General features: G+C 43.1%; 3 protein-coding genes across 10 annotated transcripts; 1 reads left to right on the top strand and 2 right to left on the bottom strand.

Annotated features, from left to right (window-relative positions):
* Positions 1-9561: 9561 nt before the first annotated feature.
* On the bottom strand, positions 9562-13748 carry cbx5 (chromobox homolog 5 (HP1 alpha homolog, Drosophila)). Its single transcript, XM_035158754.2, has 5 exons — positions 13591-13748; positions 12884-13068; positions 12242-12488; positions 11420-11520; positions 9562-10520 (listed from the first exon to the last, which is right to left on the bottom strand). The coding sequence occupies exons 2-5, from the start codon at positions 13012-13014 to the stop codon at positions 10379-10381; spliced, it is 621 nt and encodes a 206-aa protein (XP_035014645.1). The 5' UTR covers positions 13015-13068; positions 13591-13748; the 3' UTR covers positions 9562-10378.
* Positions 13749-14210: 462 nt separating this feature from the next.
* Positions 14211-18430, top strand: hnrnpa1b (heterogeneous nuclear ribonucleoprotein A1b). Of its 6 annotated transcripts, none has more exons than XR_004696992.2 (11): positions 14211-14367; positions 14900-15016; positions 15624-15770; positions 15860-16070; positions 16158-16241; positions 16343-16393; positions 16480-16539; positions 16622-16900; positions 16993-17054; positions 18174-18235; positions 18323-18430. XR_004696992.2 is itself a non-coding variant. In XM_035158750.2 (10 exons), exons 1-9 carry the CDS (start codon positions 14353-14355, stop codon positions 17043-17045), a joined length of 1029 nt encoding a protein of 342 aa, XP_035014641.1. In that variant the 5' UTR covers positions 14211-14352; the 3' UTR covers positions 17046-17054; positions 18174-18430. The 6 variants fall into 6 exon arrangements, 4 of the variants coding, with proteins under 4 accessions (XP_035014641.1, XP_035014643.1, XP_035014644.1 ...); XR_004696991.2 differs by having other exon boundaries at positions 16622-16912; XM_035158750.2 differs by having other exon boundaries at positions 16622-16912; positions 18174-18430.
* Positions 18431-18434: 4 nt separating this feature from the next.
* nfe2 (nuclear factor, erythroid 2) lies at positions 18435-24013 on the bottom strand. Of its 3 annotated transcripts, none has more exons than XM_035158747.2 (5): positions 23713-24013; positions 23138-23215; positions 21134-21212; positions 20899-21030; positions 18435-19875 (listed from the first exon to the last, which is right to left on the bottom strand). In XM_035158747.2, exons 3-5 carry the CDS (start codon positions 21179-21181, stop codon positions 18607-18609), a joined length of 1449 nt encoding a protein of 482 aa, XP_035014638.2. In that variant the 5' UTR covers positions 21182-21212; positions 23138-23215; positions 23713-24013; the 3' UTR covers positions 18435-18606. The 3 variants fall into 3 exon arrangements, with proteins under 3 accessions (XP_035014638.2, XP_035014639.2, XP_047196221.1); XM_035158748.2 differs by lacking the exon at positions 23713-24013 and adding an exon at positions 23307-23406; XM_047340265.1 differs by lacking the exon at positions 23713-24013 and having other exon boundaries at positions 23138-23389.

Raw genomic sequence — 24013 nt, 5'->3', positions numbered from 1 at the left:
AGGCCGTGTGAATACAAATGCAAGGGGAACACACTCTTTCTAGTTTAATTCTCGAGCACAGGACGCATTAAGATGGTGGAAGCATATAAATATTCCTGATATAAATTGTATTTGAAGAAGTGCTGCTGCTGCTGCATCAGACTGAAGCCGCAGGCCAGGCAGAGTGATGTTGCCCTCAGGTGGTGAGAGTGTAAAACAGCAGCGGTGGATGTGAAGTCCATCAACCGGCTGAAAGATTCACTAGTGATGCTTTCATCTGCTCGCTTGTATAGTGGCCCATTTGTGTTTGAATGAATTGTGTTTTTGATTTAGACCGTGTGTGTGTGTGTGTGTGTGTGTGTGTATGAGTGGGTGTGTGCGCGTGTGCGTCTGTGCGTGTGCGTGTGTGTGTGTGTGCGTGCGTGTGTGTGGCTGCACATGCGCACTGGTCGGGTGAGCGCTGGCCTTTGTCTCGGAATGTTTGGCCTCGTGCGCCTGCGCATTTCTCCGCCGGACAGCAGAGGCACATAAAGCCTGGTAAATTGCACCAGGGCAATAAAATGGCAATAAAATGACAACAACAGTGCATTAATCCATCACCAGGGAGCGCTGGAGGTACTGTAAAGAGCTCTGACTGGAGCCGGGAATGATTTCTTGGGTTTATCTGCTCAGCGGCTGCAGAGCACATCCAGCATGGCAGGGGGCAGTGAGGAGCTGAGAGGAGCTGAGACTCCCCCTGCCAGTGGACTACAGGCCCATATTAATATCATGCAGGTAGGACACAGTAATAAAAAGATGCAGCAGGTTTATATTGAATGGCCTGGCTTCTTTTAATTAGAAGACAGCAATAATAAAATGAAGGAATGGAGCTTTGAAGTAGCAGGGGGGTGGTTGATGGAAATCCCCATCTATCTGCCTGTTTTACCTTCGCTCTATTCTCAGCAGCAATTTCCAAGACATGTTCTCACAAGGAGGCAGAGCTCCTCTGCTGCAGCGGTGCGGCCCCTCTGGCGTGCAGCCCACCCCCCCACTCCTGACGTCCCGTGGCTCCTGGAGAAAGAGGGCTTTATTCAGGAGCACCTGGATTTATGTGGGGGAACCAGAAGCAGCAGGTGATGGAAACTGCCGGCCCAGTAGGCTGGCTGTGGCCAGGGGGTTCTGGCAAAGTAGTAAGTGGGCCCAGTGGGTCACACTGTCATTTCCTGTTTCTCTAGCCTTTTACTCTCGTTTTACTGTTCTCCGATCCCGGCCTGCCTTCCTGCCAGAATCACTTCCTCCAATAGGAAACAGATGAGTAGCCCAGAGTCTGAGGTGGCCGGGCTTTGCCCTTCCCATCATCAAGGCAGGACATCTGACATACATTTTCACATAGTTTGGACTCAAACGTGCCTTTTAAAGAAGCAGTAATGCAGCCGTGCAAACAAAAACAATCAAAGGCTGTATTCTGGGCCTGTTAACGTCTACACAAAACTTTCCTTTCTGACGTCGCCTAAAGGGGAAGGCATTCTCTTCAGGTTTCAACTTGGATACTTAAGCACTGGTTACCTGGCTCACTACTGACAACGAGTCTTTGATTTTTTTTCGCCTGCGACTCAGTGTTTTCGGCTGCTGACATGACAGTAAATTTAAGAACACACACGGAATAACCTTTGAGCACGAGGCTGTGGTGTAAACACGTAGACCTCTCCCCAGATGAAAACCACTAGCCGGTTTGCCGTCAGCTATTCCACAGCAACGGCATTCTAAACTGAACCAGGTGTGTACATGCCACAGAGAAGAGGTCAAAAGTGGAAACACATGATCCACTCTTTCTTCTTCTTCTTCTTCTACTCTTGTTCCTCTAATAACCACTGCCTGGTGTAAAAAGAAAGAAAAAGAAAGAAAGCTTAAAGTGGCCCATTAAACCGTCTAGTAACGCTTATGTAATGTAGCTCAGGTCATGGTGAACACATTTAAAACCAGGTCAACCGGGGAGTAGGTTAGTTAGTTAGTTAGTTCACACACACAGATTTGTGCCTCATTTGGATTTAATGTAACTAACTTACTAACTAGTCGACTCCAATTCCACACACATTTGTGTTGCATTGTTTAGTTAGTTACAAATGCAGTGGAATTGGAGTTGAATAGTTAGTTAGTTAGATAGATAGATAGATAGATAGATAGATAGATAGATAGATAGATAGATAGATAGATAGATAGATAGATAGATAGATAGGTGGTTAGTTACTGCAGCTATCTAACTACCTCCGATTTCTATGCACATATGTTGCCTTGGTTTGAAAACTGTTTAGTGAGTTAGGGTGGCTTAGTTAGTTATTTAGTAGTGAGTAAACCCTAACAAATTCATACCTAACCCTGGCCTTAACCTAACCGCATTTCACATCTTACCACTAACCAGAACCAGAACCTTAGAAAATAAGTTTTGCATCATTAGGGCCAGTCTTTGGTCCCCATTAGGCATAATAGTCCTGACAAGGTGTTTTTGCAGTAAAAGGTCCGAAAGAGGCAATGAAAACGAGTACACACACACACACACACACACACACACACACACACACACACACACTCATGGCTCATACATGATCACATATATTATCAGAAATATAAGCTGGGGACGCTTTAAAGTCTCTGAGAGGAATGTGTGTCTCTAACATCAAGCTGTGTGGTGTATGGAAGCGGAAACCAGTCTTCAAACCAGTTCAGAGCTGGTATGTGTCCTGTGACCCTGTGTCAGGATTAATTGCTCTGAAGTTAACTAAGTATGTTAAATATGCTTGTAGCTTAGATAGTGTGGCTGTTTAAACGACAACACAGGTAAGCTGAGAGGATCAGGAGACAAATGGACAGTGAGGTACAGTGTTGGACAGTCAGGGGAGAGCAGGGGGGACAGGCAGGGGTGGTACGAGGCAAGTAGGACGTGTCTATATGTGTTGGAAAGAAATGTTTTTTTGGACTGCTCCACTTCCCAGATTCTCTCACGTTCACCGGACCCCCGCCACGCTGCTCAGCCGGGGTTTATTTCTGGCCCACAGTTGAGATGAGGGCCCTCGGTGTTTTGACGAGAGCTGTTTGGATAAATTTGCTCGTGTGTGTTACAGATCCCTTAAGCAGAGCTGTGTATCACGTCTCCTCCACCCTCAGAAGTATGACGCCCGAGACACGTGATAGTTCAGCAAGAGATTCAGCCGTGAATCAGTGCGAAGACCGTCCTCGTCCATTTCACCAAGTTTTATTACAAATGTGTTTACTGCTAATCAGCGTAATGGACTGGACTGTGAGCACTTGAATGTGTTTAACGTATATATCCTGTCGGCCTCAGGAGATGACGCGGCCCCTCACAAGGACGGTGGTTGTTATATTGAATTATAAAGACTATTCAAGAACCTGTCAAGCTCCCCTTTACCCTGCATGGAGCACATCTATTGCTTCTTTTATGTGTTGGATTTGTTACGCAACACGGCTTTATAAAGTATTTATCAAGTCTTTATAAGCCACTAAAATCATAATCAGTCCAGGAGCCGCCTCCGGCAGCAGACCGGCCCATGTTGTTGGAAGCTTTCTGCTCTGAGGCCTGGCCCGAGCTCTGCAGCATTTAGACTTGTGCCAGAATTATTCCTTGTGGATCGGTTAATATGAACTTCAACATCTCCCACTGAAATAAATACCGCGACAGAAAATCCCTGGGATTTTATGGCCTCTTCTGAACTCTAATCCTTGATGGAAATAGAAGCGTACGATTAAAATGTAAGATCTGTGGAGTTCTACGGTGGACAGATGTGATTTCTTTTTTCCTTATTCTCTGCCAAAAGGAGTCTGTCACAGCTGGACTTCTCTCATTGGGTCATAAGCCTTGTGTATTGGACCTCAAGCGTATAAAACTTCACCATTCATATACAGTGTAACATTAGCTAGTTTATGGCGCTGCATTATGTCGAGGCTGGCTCTGGCTGGGAGCAGAGGCAGGGGAATGTTGTGGCCAGCGCTGGGTCAAAGACTGTCAGGGCTCAGGGCAGGCAGAGAGCCAGCCTCGGTACGTGTCTGCCTTGAATGTTAATGGATTAGCGCTCGCTACACATACGGCCAGACTGGGAAACTCAAGATGACTTTTAACGTGAAAGGCCGCCTATAAGTCGCCATCATAAATTCAGGGACACATGCTGCCTGTATAGCAGCATTGCAGCGAGGCGCGTTTCCTCCGGGAGGCCGGGGGCTGAGGGACCGTGTGATGGAGAATGGGGGAGCAGGTGGGCCCTGCGTTGGCCGACCTTGCCTCTCGAGCCCCCACAAGATATGATCAGAGTATAGTGGCAGCTGCGGCCTTGCTCAACAGCAACCCGAGGTATCACGTAGAGCAGGTACATGGATGCAGTTCGCAACTACAGACAACGGTGCTAGCCTTACTGTCACCCCACTGCAGAGCGTTCAGTGTGCACACGGTGTTTTAAACCCAAACCCTGCTGATTTTGCATTTTTCCACCCCGAGAACCGCCAATTCTGTCACACAGTTTTTCTCTTAATTGCTCTGAGCGAGTAACTTGGGCTTGTCTAATGTGAATTTCCACATGGCAAAGAGAGCTGCAGTTGTTGTGCTCAGACTCTGCAGCGACAGCCCTAATCACTATGTGTAATTTAGCAGCGGGGGACACTGAGCTAATCTCGCAGGAGAGCATATACTCCCAATTTAAAATCAATCAAGATGCATTTGGATTTTTAGTACCTCCACTTGAGCTGCGCTGTAAATAAGAGCGAGGTTCGGAGCACATGATTGTTGTCTGCCTGCGTGGGGGGTCGTTTGAAACCCACTGATGGATTCACAGCACATTTCGCTTCAAAGTTTCACACACATTCTGACACTAATACGTCCCATTTTTCCTAATATTTTTTCCCGCTGCACTGCAAGTAATTAAATATAATTATGTCAGTGGGTGATTTCTAGCCATTTACTGAAGAACTGACTGGAGAGCAATCATTAGCAGCAGCAAGGATTTAAACACTTGCAAGAAAAACAAGTGACACATGCTGGAACAGAAAAGTTATGGTGTTGGAATTTGTAATCCAATTATCTTATTTGAGTGAATAAAACACTGTGCTGTGGTTTCCTATGATTTTCTGTCTCTAACCACCGAGGACTTACTTAATGCCTTCAATCTTTATTTTTTTTGCTTTCTCTCCGCAAATTAATTTATGGTCTAATTACAGGACAAGCCTCCAGATATGAAGGAACACAAATCACGAGTCCTTACCAGATGGCAGAAAAACGGCACAGGATAATTGAAAATCTAGAAGTGGATCAATATTTAGAAAGCCCAAGGTTACACGAAGTATGACACTACTATTAACATGGGAAAATGATGCATTGCATCCGCAGGCAAATTGGCCTCTGTTATTTGATGGTGAACGAGTGCAACACTTCCATGTGGTGCTGGATTCTCAATCACAAAGATAGCACACTAGCTCTGAACTACCACGGGTTAACTACACATGCATCCAGCGCGAGCTCGTCGAAAAAGGCACAGTTGCAGTCATGCTAACGGCCATGTGCACACACTTGTGTAGCTTTGGCCCATGGTGTGTGGATCATTTCTGGAGGTCTCCTTTTCCGACAGAATGAACCATAAAGCCTCAGAGTCCCACTGTGCCACAGACTACCCCCTGGCCCACCCCACCCTTCTCCTGCATTTACCTCTGGCCTGTTAAAAATGATATCAGCTCATGGAGGGCAAGCATTAGCATTTGCATTTTATTGGAAGCACAGAGATTTAGAGCAGAGGATATATCAGCTCTGAGCAGACAGAATTAGTTAACAATGCATTACCTGCCTTTTATGGCAGCTATAACTCTTTCCCCTGGTGGGGAGAGGAGATGGAGGAGGAGTGGTGGTGGTGGTGGTGGAGGGGTGAAGGGGAATCACAGCCAGCAGAGTGTGGGCGGTGAGAGCCATGGTGCAGTAGAGAGAGAGAGAGAGAGAGAGAGAAGAGAGAGAGAGAGAGAGAGAGAGAGAGAGAGGGAGAGAGGGAGGGAGAGAGGGTGGGGGGCATTTAGCAAGAAGAAGCTTTGTCTATGGCGCTTTACTGCACATTAAGTGTGATAGCCACCCAAATTAGAGCATCACATCGCAATCACCTTCACACAGATCAGTGCCCTGCGCTGAGAGATGATGCGCCAGTCATCACTGCAGACCTTTTCATCTGGTCCCAACAAGGAGATGGAGACACAGCTGTTTGGCAGCTGTGTCTCCATGATCACAGCACGAGAAAGGCCACATCAAATTACACCGGCCTCTGTGATACTTGTGATTTACAGCAGTCAAGGAGATTTTTCACAGTTTTTCTGAAACCAAAGACGACGAACTTCCCCCCCCCCTCACATATGAGGTAGTAGTGTGTATTGCACTCTGCTGTGTTGGTGTTATTCGTATGAGTGCACTCTTAGTTGTTTGTTGTTTTTAGTGGTTTCCTTGAACAAGCTGTGTTACACTGATGAGGCCCGTTGTGGCCGCGCCTTCCCTTAGCACAGCTGCACAGTAGCTCCCCTGACACTCATTCGGTGTAATGTGTTGCAAGACGACCCACCTCTGCTGTGGGCAATACCCACTGGAGCTCATTTGCTATAGAAGTTGCTGGTACAGGATAGAGTGTGTTTGAAATACGGGGAGGCTGCTTTGAATAAATAAATAAATAAATAACTGCACACTAAAACCAGTGTACAGACTGACCAAGGTAAAAAAAAAAATGCAGCAGTGTTTGTTCCTCTGTTTGAAATCCTGCAAATGAAATAAAAATATATTTCAATGTTTGATTCAAAATGTCAAACAGTGTCAAAAAAAAGTATGATAGCATTCAGAGAAGTTGACACACCCAAACCAGGCACAGATTATTCCCTATTGACCCTGCCTGACTCCACTACAGTCATTTCTAGCAAACGGCTCCAATCTGATTGTCCTGATTTTAGTTGTTTGGCATGGATGAAGATTCACTCTGCGCGTCTGTTGACCAGGCAGCAGAACTGCCTCTACATCTGTATTTGCCACACACACATCCCAGCCAGCGCTCCCATGAGCACCACTGTGGCTTTCCCAACCAAACCTTCTGGCCCGAGTTTGTCAGCAGACAGCTCCAGGCTCCATAAAACAGCCTGCTGCTCGCTCCCTTTGCCCAGCTTAATGGTCCCAGGGGCTGGAAATTTACTAGTGACCTTTGCATTCCATTTGGAGTGTAAAAGCCTTTTTGCTAGGAAAATTCCATCACTTTAGACGTAGCCGAGCAGCACTCTGTGTGTGTGTGTGTGTGTGTGTGTGTGTGTGTGTGTGTGTGTGTGTGTGTGTGTGTGTGTGTGTGTGTGTGTGTGTGTGTGTGTGTGTGTGTGTGTCTGCGTTGGACAGAGCGAGGGAGTCACTATAAAAGGCAGCAGGAAAGAAAAAGAGGGTGGTGAGAGAAGAGCCAGGATTAGAGTCAAGCTTCACTGGTAGTTTATTACTGATGTTGCAGTTGTCCCCCCCCCCCCAGTTGAGACACTACTCTTAGTCCACAGACATTTTCTTTATTATAGCAAACACCTCAAATCTTTCATTAATAACAAATTTCCCATATTTATCGTGTGGTGGACAAATTGTGACAAAATGGACACTGCTCCTCACACATCAAAGTCCAGCTTTGATGGATATTACTTGGTGTGCTTGTACGCTCCTTGTTCATTTTTCTTGAGTCAGTTTAGAATAGAGGAAAATTGCGTTTCCTCACATATTGCAGTATTAAATAGTTTGTGTATTCTATTTGTCATCAAAGCTTTGTGATGCTTACACTGACATTTTTAAATGACTGAATAATTAGTAGTGCAGTGCCTAAGCATACCATACTGTGTGTTGTACCTCTATATACTGCATTAGAATTAAAAATAAATCGATGCGAGTTTAAAAACTGTGTCACATGAGTTTCCAGACCTACAGTTGGCTTCAGCAGATGGGATGTCATTCAGTGGACATTACAAAAAACAACGCACCTCTGAAAAGAGTCACAAAGATGGATCCCAAAAATTGAATTCATGAGATCTAGTTATATTGAGCAACTTTAGGTGTTTGAACTGTGAATGACTTGCATAAAAACAGTTGACTTTTACACCGGTGTTATTTAACAGTGCCATCTGCTGGGGGAGAGCAGCTGGTGCTCTTCTTCAACATGGAAAACACTTTAAACTAGAAGTGCATTCGGGAGAGCGAATACCTCCACCAAGGCCCAACAGACCCCATGTGAAACCACATTTAAATTCAATAAATCATTATTTTTATTAGGGCCTGCACCAACCTTCACACACTCATAAATATCAGTCCCCTAAAGAGAGAGAGAGTAGAGAAATAAAAGGAAATGTTGAAAAATGCTCTATCTTAAAAACGTTACAGAAAGTAAAAAACTAAATTTGAGATCCCCACCAAAATTGATTGGATTCTCCCCTGACCCATACTGCAGCCTTCCACTAAATTTCATGGTAATCCATCAAGTAGTTTTTGTGTAATGTGGCTTACAAACAAGCAAACAGAAACTCATTGGCAGAGCTAAAACGCCTTATTTTGACAGAGACCACATCAAACAACTTCAGTCTCATATTTGTGACTTGAGGTTTTTTTATTATTCCCCCAGGACAGTTACTTTTCCCACCTGTTATTATGAAACATCACGACGTTAAGCTAAGGTTTAGTGCGGTTTATTTATTACTCTTGTTTCATGCAAAACAATATATCTCATCCCTGTGGTCTAGGTCTCAAGTTCCAGTCGCATCATAAAATAAAAGCCAACTGCCATTAACTTTAACACTGAACATTTTTATTAAAGAATACTACTGTACACATACTTTTAACATTTAATTCACATAAGAAATAGTCTACTTTAAAAACCCGAGGGTGTAAAAGGACAAAGTCATTTTTAATAAAGGAAAATATCAATAGAAACATTAGCTCAAGTGATTTAAGTTCTGTGTGTCATCGGGAGAAGGTCACAACCTCCAGTCACAATGTCTAATATAGTTTTTTTTTATAAATAAATGGGGAAGAGGAAAAAAAAACATCAAATGTCACCTGTAGAAAGTAAAACTTGGTCCTCAGAGTTCATGTTGGAAAACAAATCTACATTTTAAAATTAAATTAAAATATATCAGTATCCAGATGTGTAAAAGAATTAAGCTCAATTTGCCAACAATGTCCCAGAAAAATATGAATACTTATAGCCAAACATAACCAAGTTTCTTGTCACAGATGAATCCATGATATTAAAAAACCCATCAGACTGGTTTTAATGCTTCAAATCATGACAACAATATTCAGTCAATGTAACTGTTTTACACTGTTACAAATATACATCCATCAATGCGTAACTAACTACAGGGTTTTCAGCATAGATTGGTCTCAGTCCAAAACATCTTCATCTTTTAGCCACAAGGTGGCAGAGCTCAATGGCTGGTGTTAACGCTGGTTTAGTTCAATTGAGAGAAAGTGAAGATTGTCTAACCTGTGAAAATGAGTCTGGTTCAAATATAACACTTCTGTTAAAAGCAGGGGTTAAAAAAATAAAAACAAAAATAAAAAGTACAAAACTCAGTAAAATCGTTTTATTGTCCTTTTCTTTGAATGGTGGTAGCATAAAGAAAATAAAAAACAACACAACATTCATATGTTAAAACTTGGATATCACAAGAGATACAAAAAAAAAATTACATTTAAAAAAAAAAGTTTAACGAGGGGAGTATCATCACTACATTATAAAGATATGAATTGGCCGGCGTCCTCAGTAAGTTTACAAACCGAATCGCTTATTTCCCAGCAGACAGAACAAACTGAGAAATCTACACGAGATAAAAAGTTCTAAAAAAGGAAGTGATTATGCAGTGAGGAAAATGCTGCTGTGGTTGCTTCCTCAATATCAAATTCTATGTTCTCATTACCATTGGGTTCTTCAAAAGAAAAACCGGTGCGCTGCTTACATTAGGATGGGGTTTGTGTACCCACCTCAGGACAAGCTCATAGTTTGCGCAGCTTGTCCCAACCCTGGCTTCCAAGACGATATTCTGAGTTTTAAAAGATGACCACCTGCACAAGTGGATGCAAAATATCTTTCCGACTTAAAATCGTATCCTGTAAGCACTAAAAACATAAAGACATTAAAAAAAAAAAGAGGGTTAAGAATACAAAGACAGAACAGCAAAATCCCTCCCCAGTAGCACATGATCCATCCATCCATCCATGTCAGCTTCTCCTCCTGTCTGATGGACTCTTCTCAGCAGTCTGGGCCCCTTTGTGCTCTGTTGTTGGACATGGTAAAGAGGAAGGGTGGGAGGTTTGGTTGTGAAAAATGTCTGAATTAAGCTTGTCCCTGCAGTGGAGGAGGTCCCATTTCCTCCTGAGGTGATGCCCTCATGCACTGACAGCGTCCTTCTCCTTCTTGTCACTGTCTTCATGCCAGGTGAGACGCTCCTCATAGAAGGCTATGACGATCTGTGGGCACTTATGATTGGCCTCCTTGGCGAGCACAAGATCAGCCTCATCAGAGTCTTTCCTGCAAGAGATGAAGAGCAGCAAAATTTGATCAGGACCGGTATTAGCTGACGCAGGGAGAGAATAGTTAAACATACATCAAGAGCAACATTTCTAATAACAGCATGTATTAAACAGTTTGTATCAAAGGTATGTTCAAGAACAGTCCTGCATCAAGTCAGGTAAGTCGTCAAGTTCCTGTAATTGGACTTGAATGAAACTGTCAGTGTTTTTGGTAGTTCAGTGTAGATTGTGAATACCCCGACCTAAACGCACCTCGACCCTTTGGGCCGGGTTTGAACTACATTTTTGGAATGATTTAGGTTTGAGTTGGCCTTGGTCACGTTGGCTGGGCTATCTACTTGAAACTGCACGTGCCTGTAAATCGAGGAAAATGTCCGGCTCGGGTCAGGTTCCGACAGAAAAAACAGAATTATAATCAAGTCCAGGTTGGGCTCTGTTAGTTGTCTCTTGGGCTTGGCCGGGTTCAGACAGAAGATTGCATCCTTAGCTGCACATTTTAATTAGCACAGTTAAAAAAATGTTTTCCATTGAACAATTAGCTAATGCGTAATTAAGGAGTTTTGTTGTGTTGCTTACTGCTTGTAAATTAATGGGCAAGTAAGCCATTTGTGCTGCTAATGAGCAATTTGCCAGTCTCAATGTGGCACATTGAGATCTGCAGTTTCAAACAATGGTGCCATTACAGGTACCAGAGGTGTACACCCAGAAACCAGAAGAGTTTTCAAACCAGTTTCACTAAACCTCAAAATGCGGGGGATTTTTTTGCATAACCATTAAGCTGGTTCCAGATATTGTTTTTGGTATCTGACATATTTATTTACATTAAAAATTCACATAACATTATCCAAAACTTGCAATTGCTTTGAATTTCGAGAGGAATTTATCAACAACACCTACCACTTCATAAGAAACATTAGGTCCCCACAGGAGTCAGTTGCTCCAATGATCTTCTCAGGCTCAAGTCCTCTTTCAAAGCCACGAGCAACTAAAATGTCTTCCTATAAGACAAGAAAAACATTTATTTAGTTCACACACACACACACACACACACACACACACACACACACACACACACACACACACACACACACACACACACACACACACACACACACACACACACACACACACACACACACACACACACACACACACACACACACACACCTATAATTTAACACTGTAGACTTATTAGGTTCGCATGTAGTAGCAAATAAATGCACTCATAATTCTTACAGAAATTTCCAACTTCTTGAAAATTAAGTTAATAATTATCTTTCAAAGGAACAAATCTGTTAATCTCTTATTTCAGAACAAAATTGGTTAGATATGTCAAAATAACTGGGAACAGTCTTAGAAAATTAATGAAAGCTGTTGATATCGATTAGATTCAAACCTTTTCTCTTTTCAAAGATGAGACTACCCATCAACTGTTAATTAACATTCACACAATAACCTTTTAAATCAAGAGCTAAACTATAGTTTCTCTCAATAGTGGAAACTGCTTCGGAGTCCCCACTGTGCAGCACAAAGCCTTGACCTTGTGTTAATCTCACACATGCAAATAACCTTCATTTACTAAACAATGTCCTGTAAACTGTAAATTTAGTTGGAATCAGAAAAACTTTTCCAATATATTCATCTCAAGTTGTCAGTTATTTACCGCATCTACATCCATTTTAGATTCAAAACATAACACCAATACAAGGTATTCCTCACCTCCTTTTTCTTTTTGGCTTTACTTCCACCTTCCTCGTCATCATCTGAGCTCCTCTTCTTCGAGCTGCTGGAGTCTTTGGTCCTTCCCAAGGGGCCCGCGGTTGATTTGCTGGCCCCGCTGCTTGGTGTGGAGCTTGCACCGCTGCTACCGCTGCTGCTGGTGCTGCTTTTCTTGTAGGTCTTCATGAATTCTGAAATAAGCTCTGGGCAATCCAGATTCTTCTCTGGCTCCCACGTGTTGTGCTTCCTGAGGAAGATTACAGTGCAGCAAGTCAGTGCCAGTACAGTGAGACATCTTAATCAACGGCACTGAGCAGAGATAGATAACCTATCATTATCGGAATTATTATCAAACTTGACATCAATTGCGATATTCATTCAACATTGAAATGTATCTTGTAGCTTCTGTATCCTGTTCTTTTCCTGGCTTATACAGCAGCATTACAGTAAACAGTATTTTATCAGTTTCTGCTACAATTAACAGTTAGGTAATGCATAATATTAGCTAATCTTCTGATTACTATCTCTTATTAAAAGATAAAATGGCAGAAAATAGTGTAACTTTTTGTTACAATTCCTCACAGCCATAGGGGATAAGTTCATATTCAGATGCTGTTAGCATTGTGTTAACGTAACACTTACTCTGAGTATCCTTTCCACTTCAAGAAGAACTCAACTCTGCCCTTCACCACCCTCCTGTCCAGCACCTTCTCCACAACATATTCTTCCTCATCAGAGGACGAGGAGTTGTCTTCGCGAGACTTTTTGCCCATTGCGAGGTTTGTTGTTGTTGAATACTAGGCTGTTGCAGGCCAAAGGTAATTACCCTGTGCGAGAAGAGATGACGATAAAGAGCATGTAGGCGGAAACCCGGCGGATTTATTCCGGACAAACAACGCAAATAAGATTCAATAAAAAGTAGACACTTGTAGTTACAGGTCGGTTAGTTTTAACGTAAGCCAGCGCTGCTTTGCTAAGCTACATCCTATTTCAACCACAGGCACCGTTTCATTGTAGTTTATCCAAACTGATACATGCACTGAATAAATGGAAACATGCTTCATTCGTTAGGCCGACAAACCATTGTCTGTGACGATCAACTAACTTAAAAACTTAAGCTTTACACAAAGTTACCAGAAAACTAAGCATCGACTACACGCATCCACAAAAGGTACGGTGTGTTGTTAGCTACGCGACTAGCTAACCGCTACCTTTGAAAGGCAACCTTGCTAGCGCTAGCCTGCAAGCTAGCACTCCCTCGAGCTAACTTCGCTATCAAACAAACGCACACATGCACAAAACCCCTCGCAGTGTCGCGGAACTGCTCTCGTGCGTGAAAGACCGCTCACCCTGTGGATGTGTAGACCGCCGGGTTCGGCCTGTTATCCGCAAGCGATGTCGTGTGTCGTTTAGCGGACGTGTAGTCTGTGAGGCCAACGCTGCGGCTAACCTAGCATCTAGCCTGCTTCACATAGGAGGTGTAGTGCGCCTGCCTGTACGCAAAAAGCGCGCGTTTAAGGCGCACAATGAACGTACCCGCCCCTCGGTCAGCTGATGACATACATAGACCATATACACACACACACACTTTACGCTTTTAGCGCGGCGATTACTCAATTCTTTCAGAGTCAGACATCAACACAGTAATATTAATATATCTGCATTATATAAACGAAGAACAATTTTTATTGTGAGCGAAATTTATGTACTGCACGTGAAATCCTCCCATAAGTCAGAATCATCCCCGATCGGTGATATGTGCTTTTACACTTTGTTTTTAAATACCCACGTTCATTGTAGTAATAACATCGTTGTGTGTTTATCAACCGGGCGACACCTGCGAGAGGATCTTTCACACACAACATCCATCGTCGCGAAATGTCCGCTCGTCGCCCTCTTATTGGATGCTGGCGGTGATTGATTGATCTCGGTCCAATCAGACATCAATGGCGGCCGGCGACAGACTACAGCGGGAACGACGGGCCAATCAGAGCGCGCCAGGGGTGTAGCCATCGCTACTTATTGTACTGCTAAGTGGCCGCTGATCTCGCCTGACGCAGATCTCCTCCATCGGGTCGTTCGCAGGGAGCCTCACAGCATCAAAACGCAACATGTCGATGAAAGATGTGAGTACTATCATATTGTCTGTGTTTTGTTTTGCAGTGCGCGTCTTGCTAAGTCCTCGAGTAGAAGCACATGTTAAAAACACGCTGTGCAGACTGCGTGTTCATCAGAGCGGCTGCGGTTTCCTAGCGCTGTATAACGCCGCCATTTTATAGCAGCTGGGCCTCGTGGCCTATTGTTCATGCTGTTACTCGTGTGCAGATATTTGAGGTTCTCCAAACGCGTACCGCCTCAGTTTGTAAACAAAGGGAGCCGCCGCTTCGTTGGGTCGCGTTTGCTGTAAGTGGTCGCATGCAGAGGAAATGAAAGGGGCTAAACCACCCGAGCCGACTGCTAACGTTAATGGCGGCGACGGTCTCCCTCCTCCACCCTGTCCTGATGTTTGATAGTGACGCAGGGTTGGATTAATAAATTATAACGCTATTAATCCTCAAATTCCGCGATGTGAACCCGGTGACTACAGAGGAAGCACAACGCTCGCTGTGTGTATTGTTGAATGTAGCCTGATGGTAATGTCCTTTGTCCATTGGCCAGGTCCCACGTGAGCCGGAGCAGCTCCGCAAGCTGTTTATCGGAGGTTTGAGCTTCGAGACCACAGACGAGAGTCTGCGAGCTCATTTCGAGAAATGGGGGAGCCTCACAGACTGTGTGGTAAGTGGGGGTTCATTCAGAGCTTCATCCTTTTGTGATCAAGGTTTATAAGTCCAGCCGCTTTTATATACAGGCAGGAAGCACCTGCTTGTCATTTACTCGTTATGCCATTGAGGAAATGTTCCTGGTTGACGGAAAATGTGCTATTTGGTTGTATATAATCGTTGCCTTCTATATTATAATCGTATTCAATTTCTAACATATCAGTCAATTCTAGTTCCACAGTTAAATAAATCCTCCACCATACATTGTTTTTCTTTTCTTTGAAAAGTAAGATGCCAACAGGGTTTTAGATGTTGTATTTAGTGTAGTTGAGCTGATCTTGGTTATGCTCGGGTGAAGAGGAATCCCACCTGTCACTCATAGTTTTATATTTGAAAGATGTGATTAAACATTGGCTCGAAAGTGTGTGCTGTAACATCGTTTATAGGTTTTGTGTGGACTAAGTAACAATTACAGTTGAACAAATGATTAATGAATGATCACTTATTTGCGTTCATCATTTTGAAGCTCATAACCTAATTAACATACATCATATGGCTGCTGTATATGCACCCCTTCATCTAGTTGTGTGTAAGACTATACTCAAGTTTAACTTCTTCATCAGGTCATGAGGGACCCCAACACCAAGCGGTCCAGGGGCTTTGGATTTGTCACATACTCATCGGTGCAAGAAGTTGATGACGCCATGAATGATCGCCCCCATAAGGTTGATGGGCGTGTGGTGGAGCCGAAACGAGCTGTTTCTAGAGAGGTATGCTTCTCTGCACAATGAACAAGTGAATATGTCTTGCATGTAAAGGTAGAAGGGCGCAATCAAGCATCAAATGTTTTTTATCACAGGATTCAAACCGACCAGGTGCTCATGTAACGGTAAAGAAAATCTTTGTTGGAGGCATCAAGGAAGATACGGAGGAGTGTCACCTGCGTGACTACTTCCAGCAGTTTGGCAAGATCGAGGTCATTGACATCATGACTGATCGTGCTACGGGAAAAAAGAGGGGCTTTGCCTTTGTCACGTTTGATGACCACGATTCAGTCGACAGGATTGTCAGTGAGTAGAAATGTTTGTTGTCGCATGTTGTGTCAAATTTAAGTAATTGTTTTTATTGGTTATTAAATAAATGCTCTTGTCCCACAGTCCAGAAGTATCACACGGTGAACAGCCACAACTGCGAAGTCAGGAAGGCCCTTACAAAGCAAGAGATGCAGACAGCAGGCATGGGTATGAGGGGTATGAAGGCCTTTCTTCAACATACCCTGATTTTAATAAACAAATTGTCACAGTGAATGCTGCCGAGTAATGGGGTCTTTTTCTTTGTCAAGGTCGCAGCAGTGGTGGAAGGCCATACGATTATGACAGGGGCTTCCAACAGGGTAAGCTTTCATTGACAGTGAAATATCCCTGTAATTTGAGTTGTTCCGGGTGGTCTGAAACATAACTTTATATGGTTTGATTTTAGGTGGTAGGGGCGGGGGTAGATACGGAGATGGTCCTTACAATTGCAATGGAGGCGACGGTGGTAAGCAGACATTTTTTTCTCAGCTATCAGTATTTTTGCAACTGAAGTTTTACAGTGTACTCAAAGGTTATTTATGATGCAGGCTATGGAGGTGGCCCTAGCGGTCCTGGTGGATATAACAATGGCGGCAACCGTGGATACAATCAAGGCTACAACCAGGGCGGAGGTGGTGGCGGTGGAGGCTATGGAGGAAACGGATATGAGAGCAATGGCTATGGAAACTGTGGTGGTGGTGGAGGAGGAGGCGGCGGTGGTGGCGGCGGCGGCAACTACAACAACATGGGCCACTACGACCCCCAGGCGTCCAACTTCGGCCCAATGAAGAACAACTTTGGTGGTGGTGGCGGTGGCGGCAGCAGTGGTAGGAACTTCGGTAAGATTTGAGATGGAAACTGTGTTCCCTGATGCTGTCACGCATTTGCGCGTTTAAACCATATGTTGTCTTGACTTCAGGTGGCTACGGAGGTGGCTCCAACAGTGGATACGGCCGTCCGGGGCGATTTTAAAGTGAACTGGTAAGAACTTGAAAGGCATTCCTGCACAGTATATTTGTATGATAAAACCAGAGTTTGTAGTCGCAGGGAATGGTTAAGTGCAGATAACTATTAAAAAAATCACTCTGGATCTCAGGTCATACAAAGTCAGTACACGGTTAACAATGTTGTTCCATATTGTTCAACAGGACTGAGTACTTAGGAGAGGAGAGCAAGGAGAGGAGAGCAAGCGAAGTGACAGGGCAGCTGCAGGTTTACCTCCTAAATCTGCTCAGCCAAACATTTGTGGCAGGTTACAGCTGCTGCAAGAGATGTACAGTAGATGTATCATGGAGGGTCTTCATTTAAAGATTTGTTTTTTCTGTTCATCAAGATGTGTCTGGAAAGAAAGCATTCCAATGAGGTTTTATGTAGATTTTTCTTTGCGTCTGGTTTTATTTGTAACTGCATCAAGTCAAGCTGAAATAAACCAACTTTCAGTTGTTTTTTACAAAACAGTCTTGTTAGCCTCTTCAGTGCATTGGGAAAGGGAGGGTTCACTTCAGTGTGGAGTGGAGGGACAGGGGGGGTCACATATTTCCATACTGAGTCATTTCTGTGAGATCTTCAAGAACTGCACAATTCACCATGAATCAATAGTCAATACATACCTACAAATGTGTCACGGGTTGAGGAATGAGAAGCCGCAATCTTCATAAAGAGCTCATCACATGGTACAGACTGAGTTCTGCAAAGATCACCTGGAGGCTGCTAGCTTACATGCAAAGTCTTTGAGGCTAGCCATGGAAGCCAGCTGAGGGAGAGAAGTAGCAAAGCCATCGCCAGGATCATTGAAGCAGGGGAGAGTGAGAACAGCTAGCAGGCAGCAGCTACCAAAAGGCTTAAATGCTGTCTGTAGGTAAGACCAGACTTCTCAACTACTGATAGTAATATGTTTGTATCATGTAGCTGGTAGTAAGTTGTGTAGCCCAGTAACTACGTAACATTTGTGCAAACTTTTATTATGACATACACCCCTGAATGGTAACATTGGCCTCTTTAATTTTGCACTGAGGTCCTACAACAAATTGCATGCTAACAATAAAATAAACATTTTTTTGAAAGAATGCATTTTACTTATTTGGTGTTTCCGCTTTCTAGGTAAACCCCCACACATGGTCCCCAAGTCCTGATTTCTTTTTCAATGACTTTGGCTCAATAAGGTACAAAAACAAACTGCACAACACTTTCAGTTTCTCCTTTTGCTACAATAAAACCTGATTTGTGTTTATTTATTTTTTTCCCTCCAGGTTCTTGAACAATCCTGCTGGTGCTGAAGATTTTTTAAGGCTATTTTTTAACTGCTGTGCAGTGTCTTTTTTAAAACATTTTTTAAAATAAATTATTTTTAAAGAAAAGGTCTCTGGTTTCAGTCCATTTTAATATGAAGTTTCCTGTGATGCATCTATGGCAAGTAATACATTTAAGGGTTTAGACAACTGTAACTGCATGAATTAAATTCAACTTCCAGTCAGATGAAGTGGTTTCAGTTGGCACATCCATGCAAAAGTAATGAAACTCTAGAACCAGTTCCTCAGCGCTGCCCTCTCTTTGGCACAGTTGTGTGAGGTACCAGGTAAATTTTACCATCAGGTGTCTGTTGCAGGGAATATTCATCTATTGAGTATGGTTGTCCGTCTTCGTCTCGCAAGTGAGTGAATACTTCTGAATAGAGGTCTGTGAGGCGGCATTTAATGAAGGTCAGGCTGTGCTGGAACTCCAGTCTCTCCTGTGCCAGGTGCTCCTTCTGGGCCTGCAGCTCGTTCAGCTCTTGTTCAAGGTGAATTATGCTCTCAAGCTTCCTCTTCCTGCAATTCTGTGCCGCCACCTTGTTCTTCCCCCGCCTCCTGATGTCCCTGACCAGTGCCATTTGGTTATCTGTCAAAGTGAACTGTGTCAGGAGCTCATTGAAGTCGTCTACAGGGAGATTGATGATCTTTTCCATGGGGAAGGGGATCTTCAGAGACATTGCCCGCCTCTCATCTCTGCTGAGTGGTGCAGAAGTGGAGCTGCTTCCTTGTGGTTTTGTGTACATGTGAAATTGTGAGCTCCCTCTGCTGGATACTCCAGACTCAGTGTACATGTCATTCAGAGCAGCAGCCTGGCTCTGATGCTTTAACGGTCGCAGAGTCGCTGTCTCAGGTTGTGTGTGAGATGAAGTGTTCTGGGGTGAGAAATTTGACTGATGTGCACTTGAGTGTAAATATGACTGTCCCTGGTAGTTGACTGAGTAATGGAGTTGGGCTCTTCTGGCATTCTCAGGTTCACCATCTCTGTATGTAATGCCTGTGTCTCCACTCTGGTAACCTGGAACAGCACTGACAGGATTATCAGGGGAGGCCAGAGGTGGACTGGAACCCAGAGACAGACCCGAGTCTGACTCTAGATCATCAGTTGGAATAATGTGTGAACTCTGTCCGTGTGTAGTCCACTGCATGTGCCGACTCGGACCCTGAGAGAAACAAGCGTTGGCTCTCCTGTGCCCTTGGCCATCACCTGACCCGTTCATCTGTTCCCTAAGAGCCATGAGCGAGGGCAGTGCTTGAGAGGAGATGGGGTGCATTCTTTGATTGAGCTGATAGGCAGGTTGTCCGTACACTGCCCCTGTGTTGCCTCCTTGATGATGGCCCGCAGCCACGTCTTCAGAGTAACATCTATTGTAAGTGTCAGCGGAGCTGAGCTCACAGGTGGGAGGACGCTCTGAGTGAGATGGGGCCATCCCGTACACTCCCATAGGGACCATGGGCTCCATGGATTGGTACTGGGTTATTTCATAGGGGCCTTCAGCAGGGACTTCGAACTCCTGCAACAGACACACAAGGACCGCAGCTAAGTATGATTGATGGGCATACATAAATGTCACTTCAACTGAAGAACACCAGAATGATTGAACACTTATTATTTATTATTGAAACAAAGAATTTAACACAATCTAATTTGCCATAGAGTACAGTTTGCCCCCACTTCAGCATGCCACCCCAGGCCTATGAGGGGCTTTCATAGATGTGATCAAGTTTCACCTGGAAACAGATGGCTATTGTGCGGTGCAGGGGGCCGCCAGCATCATGCAGCACTTGCTCCCCTCTCACAATCTCTCCATCCTGCCATTACTCAAATAGGCCATTGTTGCCCGTATCCCCAGAGTGTGTAATAGTTTTTCAACACAAAGCATCACATGAGAATTGATATGTATGTATTCAGTGTTTTTATTTATAAACCAAGGCTGTTGTATTTTATTCAACATGACCCTTAAATTTACCTTTTTCACTCACTTCATTAAATTTACTGATAAAATATTGTCTTCATATTGACTCATTCATTAATACCCAAAATAAACAATTACATTTTATTAATTCTTTCATGCAGAAGAAGTCTTTAATGCACACAGTTGCCATGACATTCATGTCCATGATATGCGAGTGTAAACTTTTAACCACAATTGTGAGAAGTTTGCATGAATGTGCTCATGCAACTGCAACGTTTTTCAATTTTTTCTGGCTTTTGTTTTTTATGTTTTCTTAGCTTTCTGTAATTTAACAGTGACCCCTTAAAACTATCTTTTCTACAGTATATTTTAATATAATGCAGATATTTTTTACCAACTTTCTATGTTATAGTCTTACCTATATTTTACATTTCTATTTCTCTTTTTTGGTCAGTATATATATTTCTATCCTGGGCTGGAGCGATTGTATTGAAACCCAATTTCCACCCGGTCATCAATAAAGTGTTATAGACTCTGACATCTTACTCATCATTCTGCAATAAAATAATCCTATTTTGTTCACAGTGATACTTTCAAAGTGTGTCAGTTCTTCCCAGTTACCTGCAGCTCTGAGATGGCCATCAGTTCCTGCCAAGCTGCATCCATCTCTGTGTCCTGAGGTCCATGAGGCCTGGCTCCAGAGAAATTTGTCGGCGTGGGCACTCCACACGCCCTCCCTGGAGCAGCTTGGGTCTTGTTATAGACAAGAAAATAATTTCCATTAAAAATCTCACTCCGAAGTCTTCAGTGAGGCGCGATTGTGCATTGCGGTTTCCCACTTCTTGCAAAGACCTACCTCACAGGTTCTCCTCAGTGGGAGAACATAGTTGGCTGTCGAACACATTCAGGACAGGCTCTTGCTGCAAATACACAACCTGGTGGAGACACCACACAGCCGGTTATTAAGGCCTACCCAGCCTCTACACTGACATGCAAGAAAGAAGACGTATAAATGTGAACTAAGTGTGAACTGTTAATGCCAAGCCTTCCTTCTCACACACATTTCTAATACATTCAGTACATTACATGTCTGTAGAGCTGCCGGTGTGATATAAACGACTGTTTGGGTGGTGTGTGAGTTCTTTTGGAACACATGAAGGGTTCAGTTTAGTCTAGTTGACTCCTCCCATCAGCTGTCCCGGGGTCCAGCTATGCCAACCCCTGATAAGACAATCTGCGGGAAAACAGCGTGTTCTTAAAGACAGACTGGGGCCTGATGGCTACTATAGAAAATACGGCTAGTGTACGGCTAACATGTCTGCACAGATCATCAAGGCATTTTTTTTCGCTAAACTATACAGTCTTCTACTTTTAGCATCTCCAGTTAGTGTTTAAGACGTTTTAGCCTTATGAGAATAATCAGAAGTTCATTATAATAAGTGAACCGTGACTTAAAAACAGATGTGAACACTGAATTACTTTTTAATCTACTGTGACAAGTACGTGTACAGTACATACTTTACATATACATTATATATCGTTATATATCAGTGCATTTACAAACATGTATATGGACACAAGCATATACAAATTAAAATAATCTCTTTTTTTTCTAATTTGTTGTTATTAACTTACTTTTCCAATAATTTTAGCCTGAATTCCACAGTTTAACAAATAATACAAAGGCAAATTATCTATCTCTCTCTATATATAAGTATACCCATATACCCAGATATCTGTTGCATTGCTTCCCCTAGTGTAACAATGATTATCTGCATTGAATAAAGTAATAAATAAATAAATATGAGGAATCCATGTACACTTTGCTGTTAACTCAAAAGTCATGTTATCGGGGCCATAACATATTTATTCTCAGTCATTACAGTGTACAGGTCACTTTAATAATCTGCATATATTCCTCATTATGTGTTGATTCAATTAGTACTTTTTGAACAAATGTCCTGTCACAGCCTGCAGTGTCTGTGTCTTTGAAATTACAATTATTTCAATTTAAACGACAAAAAAGTTATCACAGTGAAGTACCAAGAACAGGCTGTGTCACACTGAGGTGTTGTATATTACAGTTTAGCCCCTGAAGAGACTTTAATGTTCAGCAACTCAATTCAACTGTCAAATCAACTGTCAAATGTAGAAAACAAAGAAGAAAACATCCATCTGATACATTTTCTCATAATTTTCAAATGCCATCCATTGCCAGATATGTCTCCGTCTCTTTCTTTAGACTTACTTCTCTAACTACAACTTTCCCCTCATTGCAAAATGAATTTACCATAATCCTGGTCATTACTCACAGTGGAAGGTTTTCTGCTATCACCTGCCACGTGAATTGTTTTGCACTGTTTAAAGGCTCTGAAACATTCAGTTATAACTAATACATCCTGCTGTAACTGGTGCCGTGTTGGTGGTAAGATTTTTTTTTTAAGGTTGTTTCCTTTACCGTACGGAATCATAATTCACTGTAACTCTAAGGTCTCACTGGCATCACTTGGTTGAATAAAGAAGTTGTAAAAACAGTCAGTAAAACTATGTCGGCAGAAATAAAAGTTATGTCATCGAAGTAATAATTTGTGAAAATGTATTTGCTGGAAAATAAATTTGATCTCAAACTAATGGAAGTTTGAGCAACATTATAATACAAATATATGCTTTTCAATAGGTTCTCTTTATTACACGATTATGTGAAATGTCAGTGTCTGAGAAGTAAGTGTTAGATGCACATTATGGAAGAAAGATTTGATTTAAGGGGTAAAGCTTTAAAGACTCAGCGCTCTGTGGTCGTGCAACAGAAAGAGAGAAGATCTGACAAATGAGTAGCAGTAACCGATGTGAGTGAACATACCTGAGCGGCATTCTCTGCGTCTTCAACAGGTGATGAATAGAGAAAGAAAAAAAACGTCACGGCATAAAGCACAATCCTCTGTGGAGTGAGAGCAAAAGGAGATAAGTTGTTTTTAACACGTGTTGTTTTGCTGATTACTTTTTAAAGATCAGAAGAAATGAAAACACACGAGGTCTCCGGCTCTGTCTCTCATTCAACTGTCCGTCTCTGTCTGCTCTGCCACTCTTACAGTCACCGGCATAAATGGGATGGCTCTGTGCAGACACACACAGTCTTCCTGTAAAGCACCCACACTACGGTTTTTTTGCACTCATGTATCCTTAATAGCACACTTGCACCCCAACCTCCAAATTTCCCTTTTCCCCACATGACAAACCACAAACCAACAGTTTGGCAAACACCATGGCAGTCACTCTGTCAGTCCACAGTGAAGTAGGTAGATGTTTACAAATTACAGAAAAGAATAAAGACAAGCAATTTTGATCCTAATTATGAAACGACAATACAAAACAGTGAGATTAAAGATGTGAAAGTGAGTGTGCTGGAGGTTTGCTTCTGTCCGGGCCGAACCGTACCAGAACTGTGTCCTTTTCGAATCCTCCCAAAAAACAAAAAGGTATGTGGAGTGTGATGTGGAGCACCTGGAGTCAGAGCCGGCGTCGCAGTGAGGGCCCTGTTCAAGCAGGGGCGGGTTGGAGGCTGGATTGAGACTTGGTTTAGTCGGGATGGAATGTACACCCTCCGACAGGTAAGAAAGACCACATTGTTCCTCTATCTGGCAGAGCAACCACCAAGGGAGAGAGAGGAGCAGGGGGAGAATGGAGGGGAGCGTGTCTTACATAGCAAGTGACCATTAAAATCCCTCACAAAAAAAAA

Source organism: Hippoglossus stenolepis, chromosome 6 (assembly GCF_022539355.2).
Source record: "Hippoglossus stenolepis isolate QCI-W04-F060 chromosome 6, HSTE1.2, whole genome shotgun sequence".
In the NCBI taxonomy this organism is placed as follows: Eukaryota; Metazoa; Chordata; class Actinopteri; order Pleuronectiformes; family Pleuronectidae; genus Hippoglossus; species Hippoglossus stenolepis.
Note: the sequence above shows the minus strand (reverse complement) of the source record. Positions and strands in the feature narration are given on the sequence as shown.

Excerpts from the sequence above, each read along its gene's own strand:
- cbx5 (XM_035158754.2), bottom strand. The coding sequence starts at position 13,014 with ATGGGCAAAAAGTCTCGCGAAGACAACTCCTCGTCCTCTGATGAGGAA. Across the intron at positions 11,521-12,241 it reads AAGCCAAAAAGAAAAAGGAG|GAAGACATTTTAGTTGCTCG; the intron begins GTGAGGAATACC and ends CTTGTCTTATAG. Across the intron at positions 10,521-11,419 it reads CTAATGTTTCTTATGAAGTG|GAAAGACTCTGATGAGGCTG; the intron begins GTAGGTGTTGTT and ends CATCTCTTGCAG.
- hnrnpa1b (XM_035158750.2), top strand. Across the intron at positions 15,017-15,623 it reads GGAGCCTCACAGACTGTGTG|GTCATGAGGGACCCCAACAC; the intron begins GTAAGTGGGGGT and ends CTTCTTCATCAG. Across the intron at positions 16,394-16,479 it reads TGACAGGGGCTTCCAACAGG|GTGGTAGGGGCGGGGGTAGA; the intron begins GTAAGCTTTCAT and ends GTTTGATTTTAG.
- nfe2 (XM_035158747.2), bottom strand. The coding sequence starts at position 21,181 with ATGTGTTCGACAGCCAACTATGTTCTCCCACTGAGGAGAACCTGTGAG. Across the intron at positions 21,031-21,133 it reads CACTGAGGAGAACCTGTGAG|ACCCAAGCTGCTCCAGGGAG; the intron begins GTAGGTCTTTGC and ends GTCTATAACAAG. Across the intron at positions 19,876-20,898 it reads TGGCCATCTCAGAGCTGCAG|GAGTTCGAAGTCCCTGCTGA; the intron begins GTAACTGGGAAG and ends TGTCTGTTGCAG.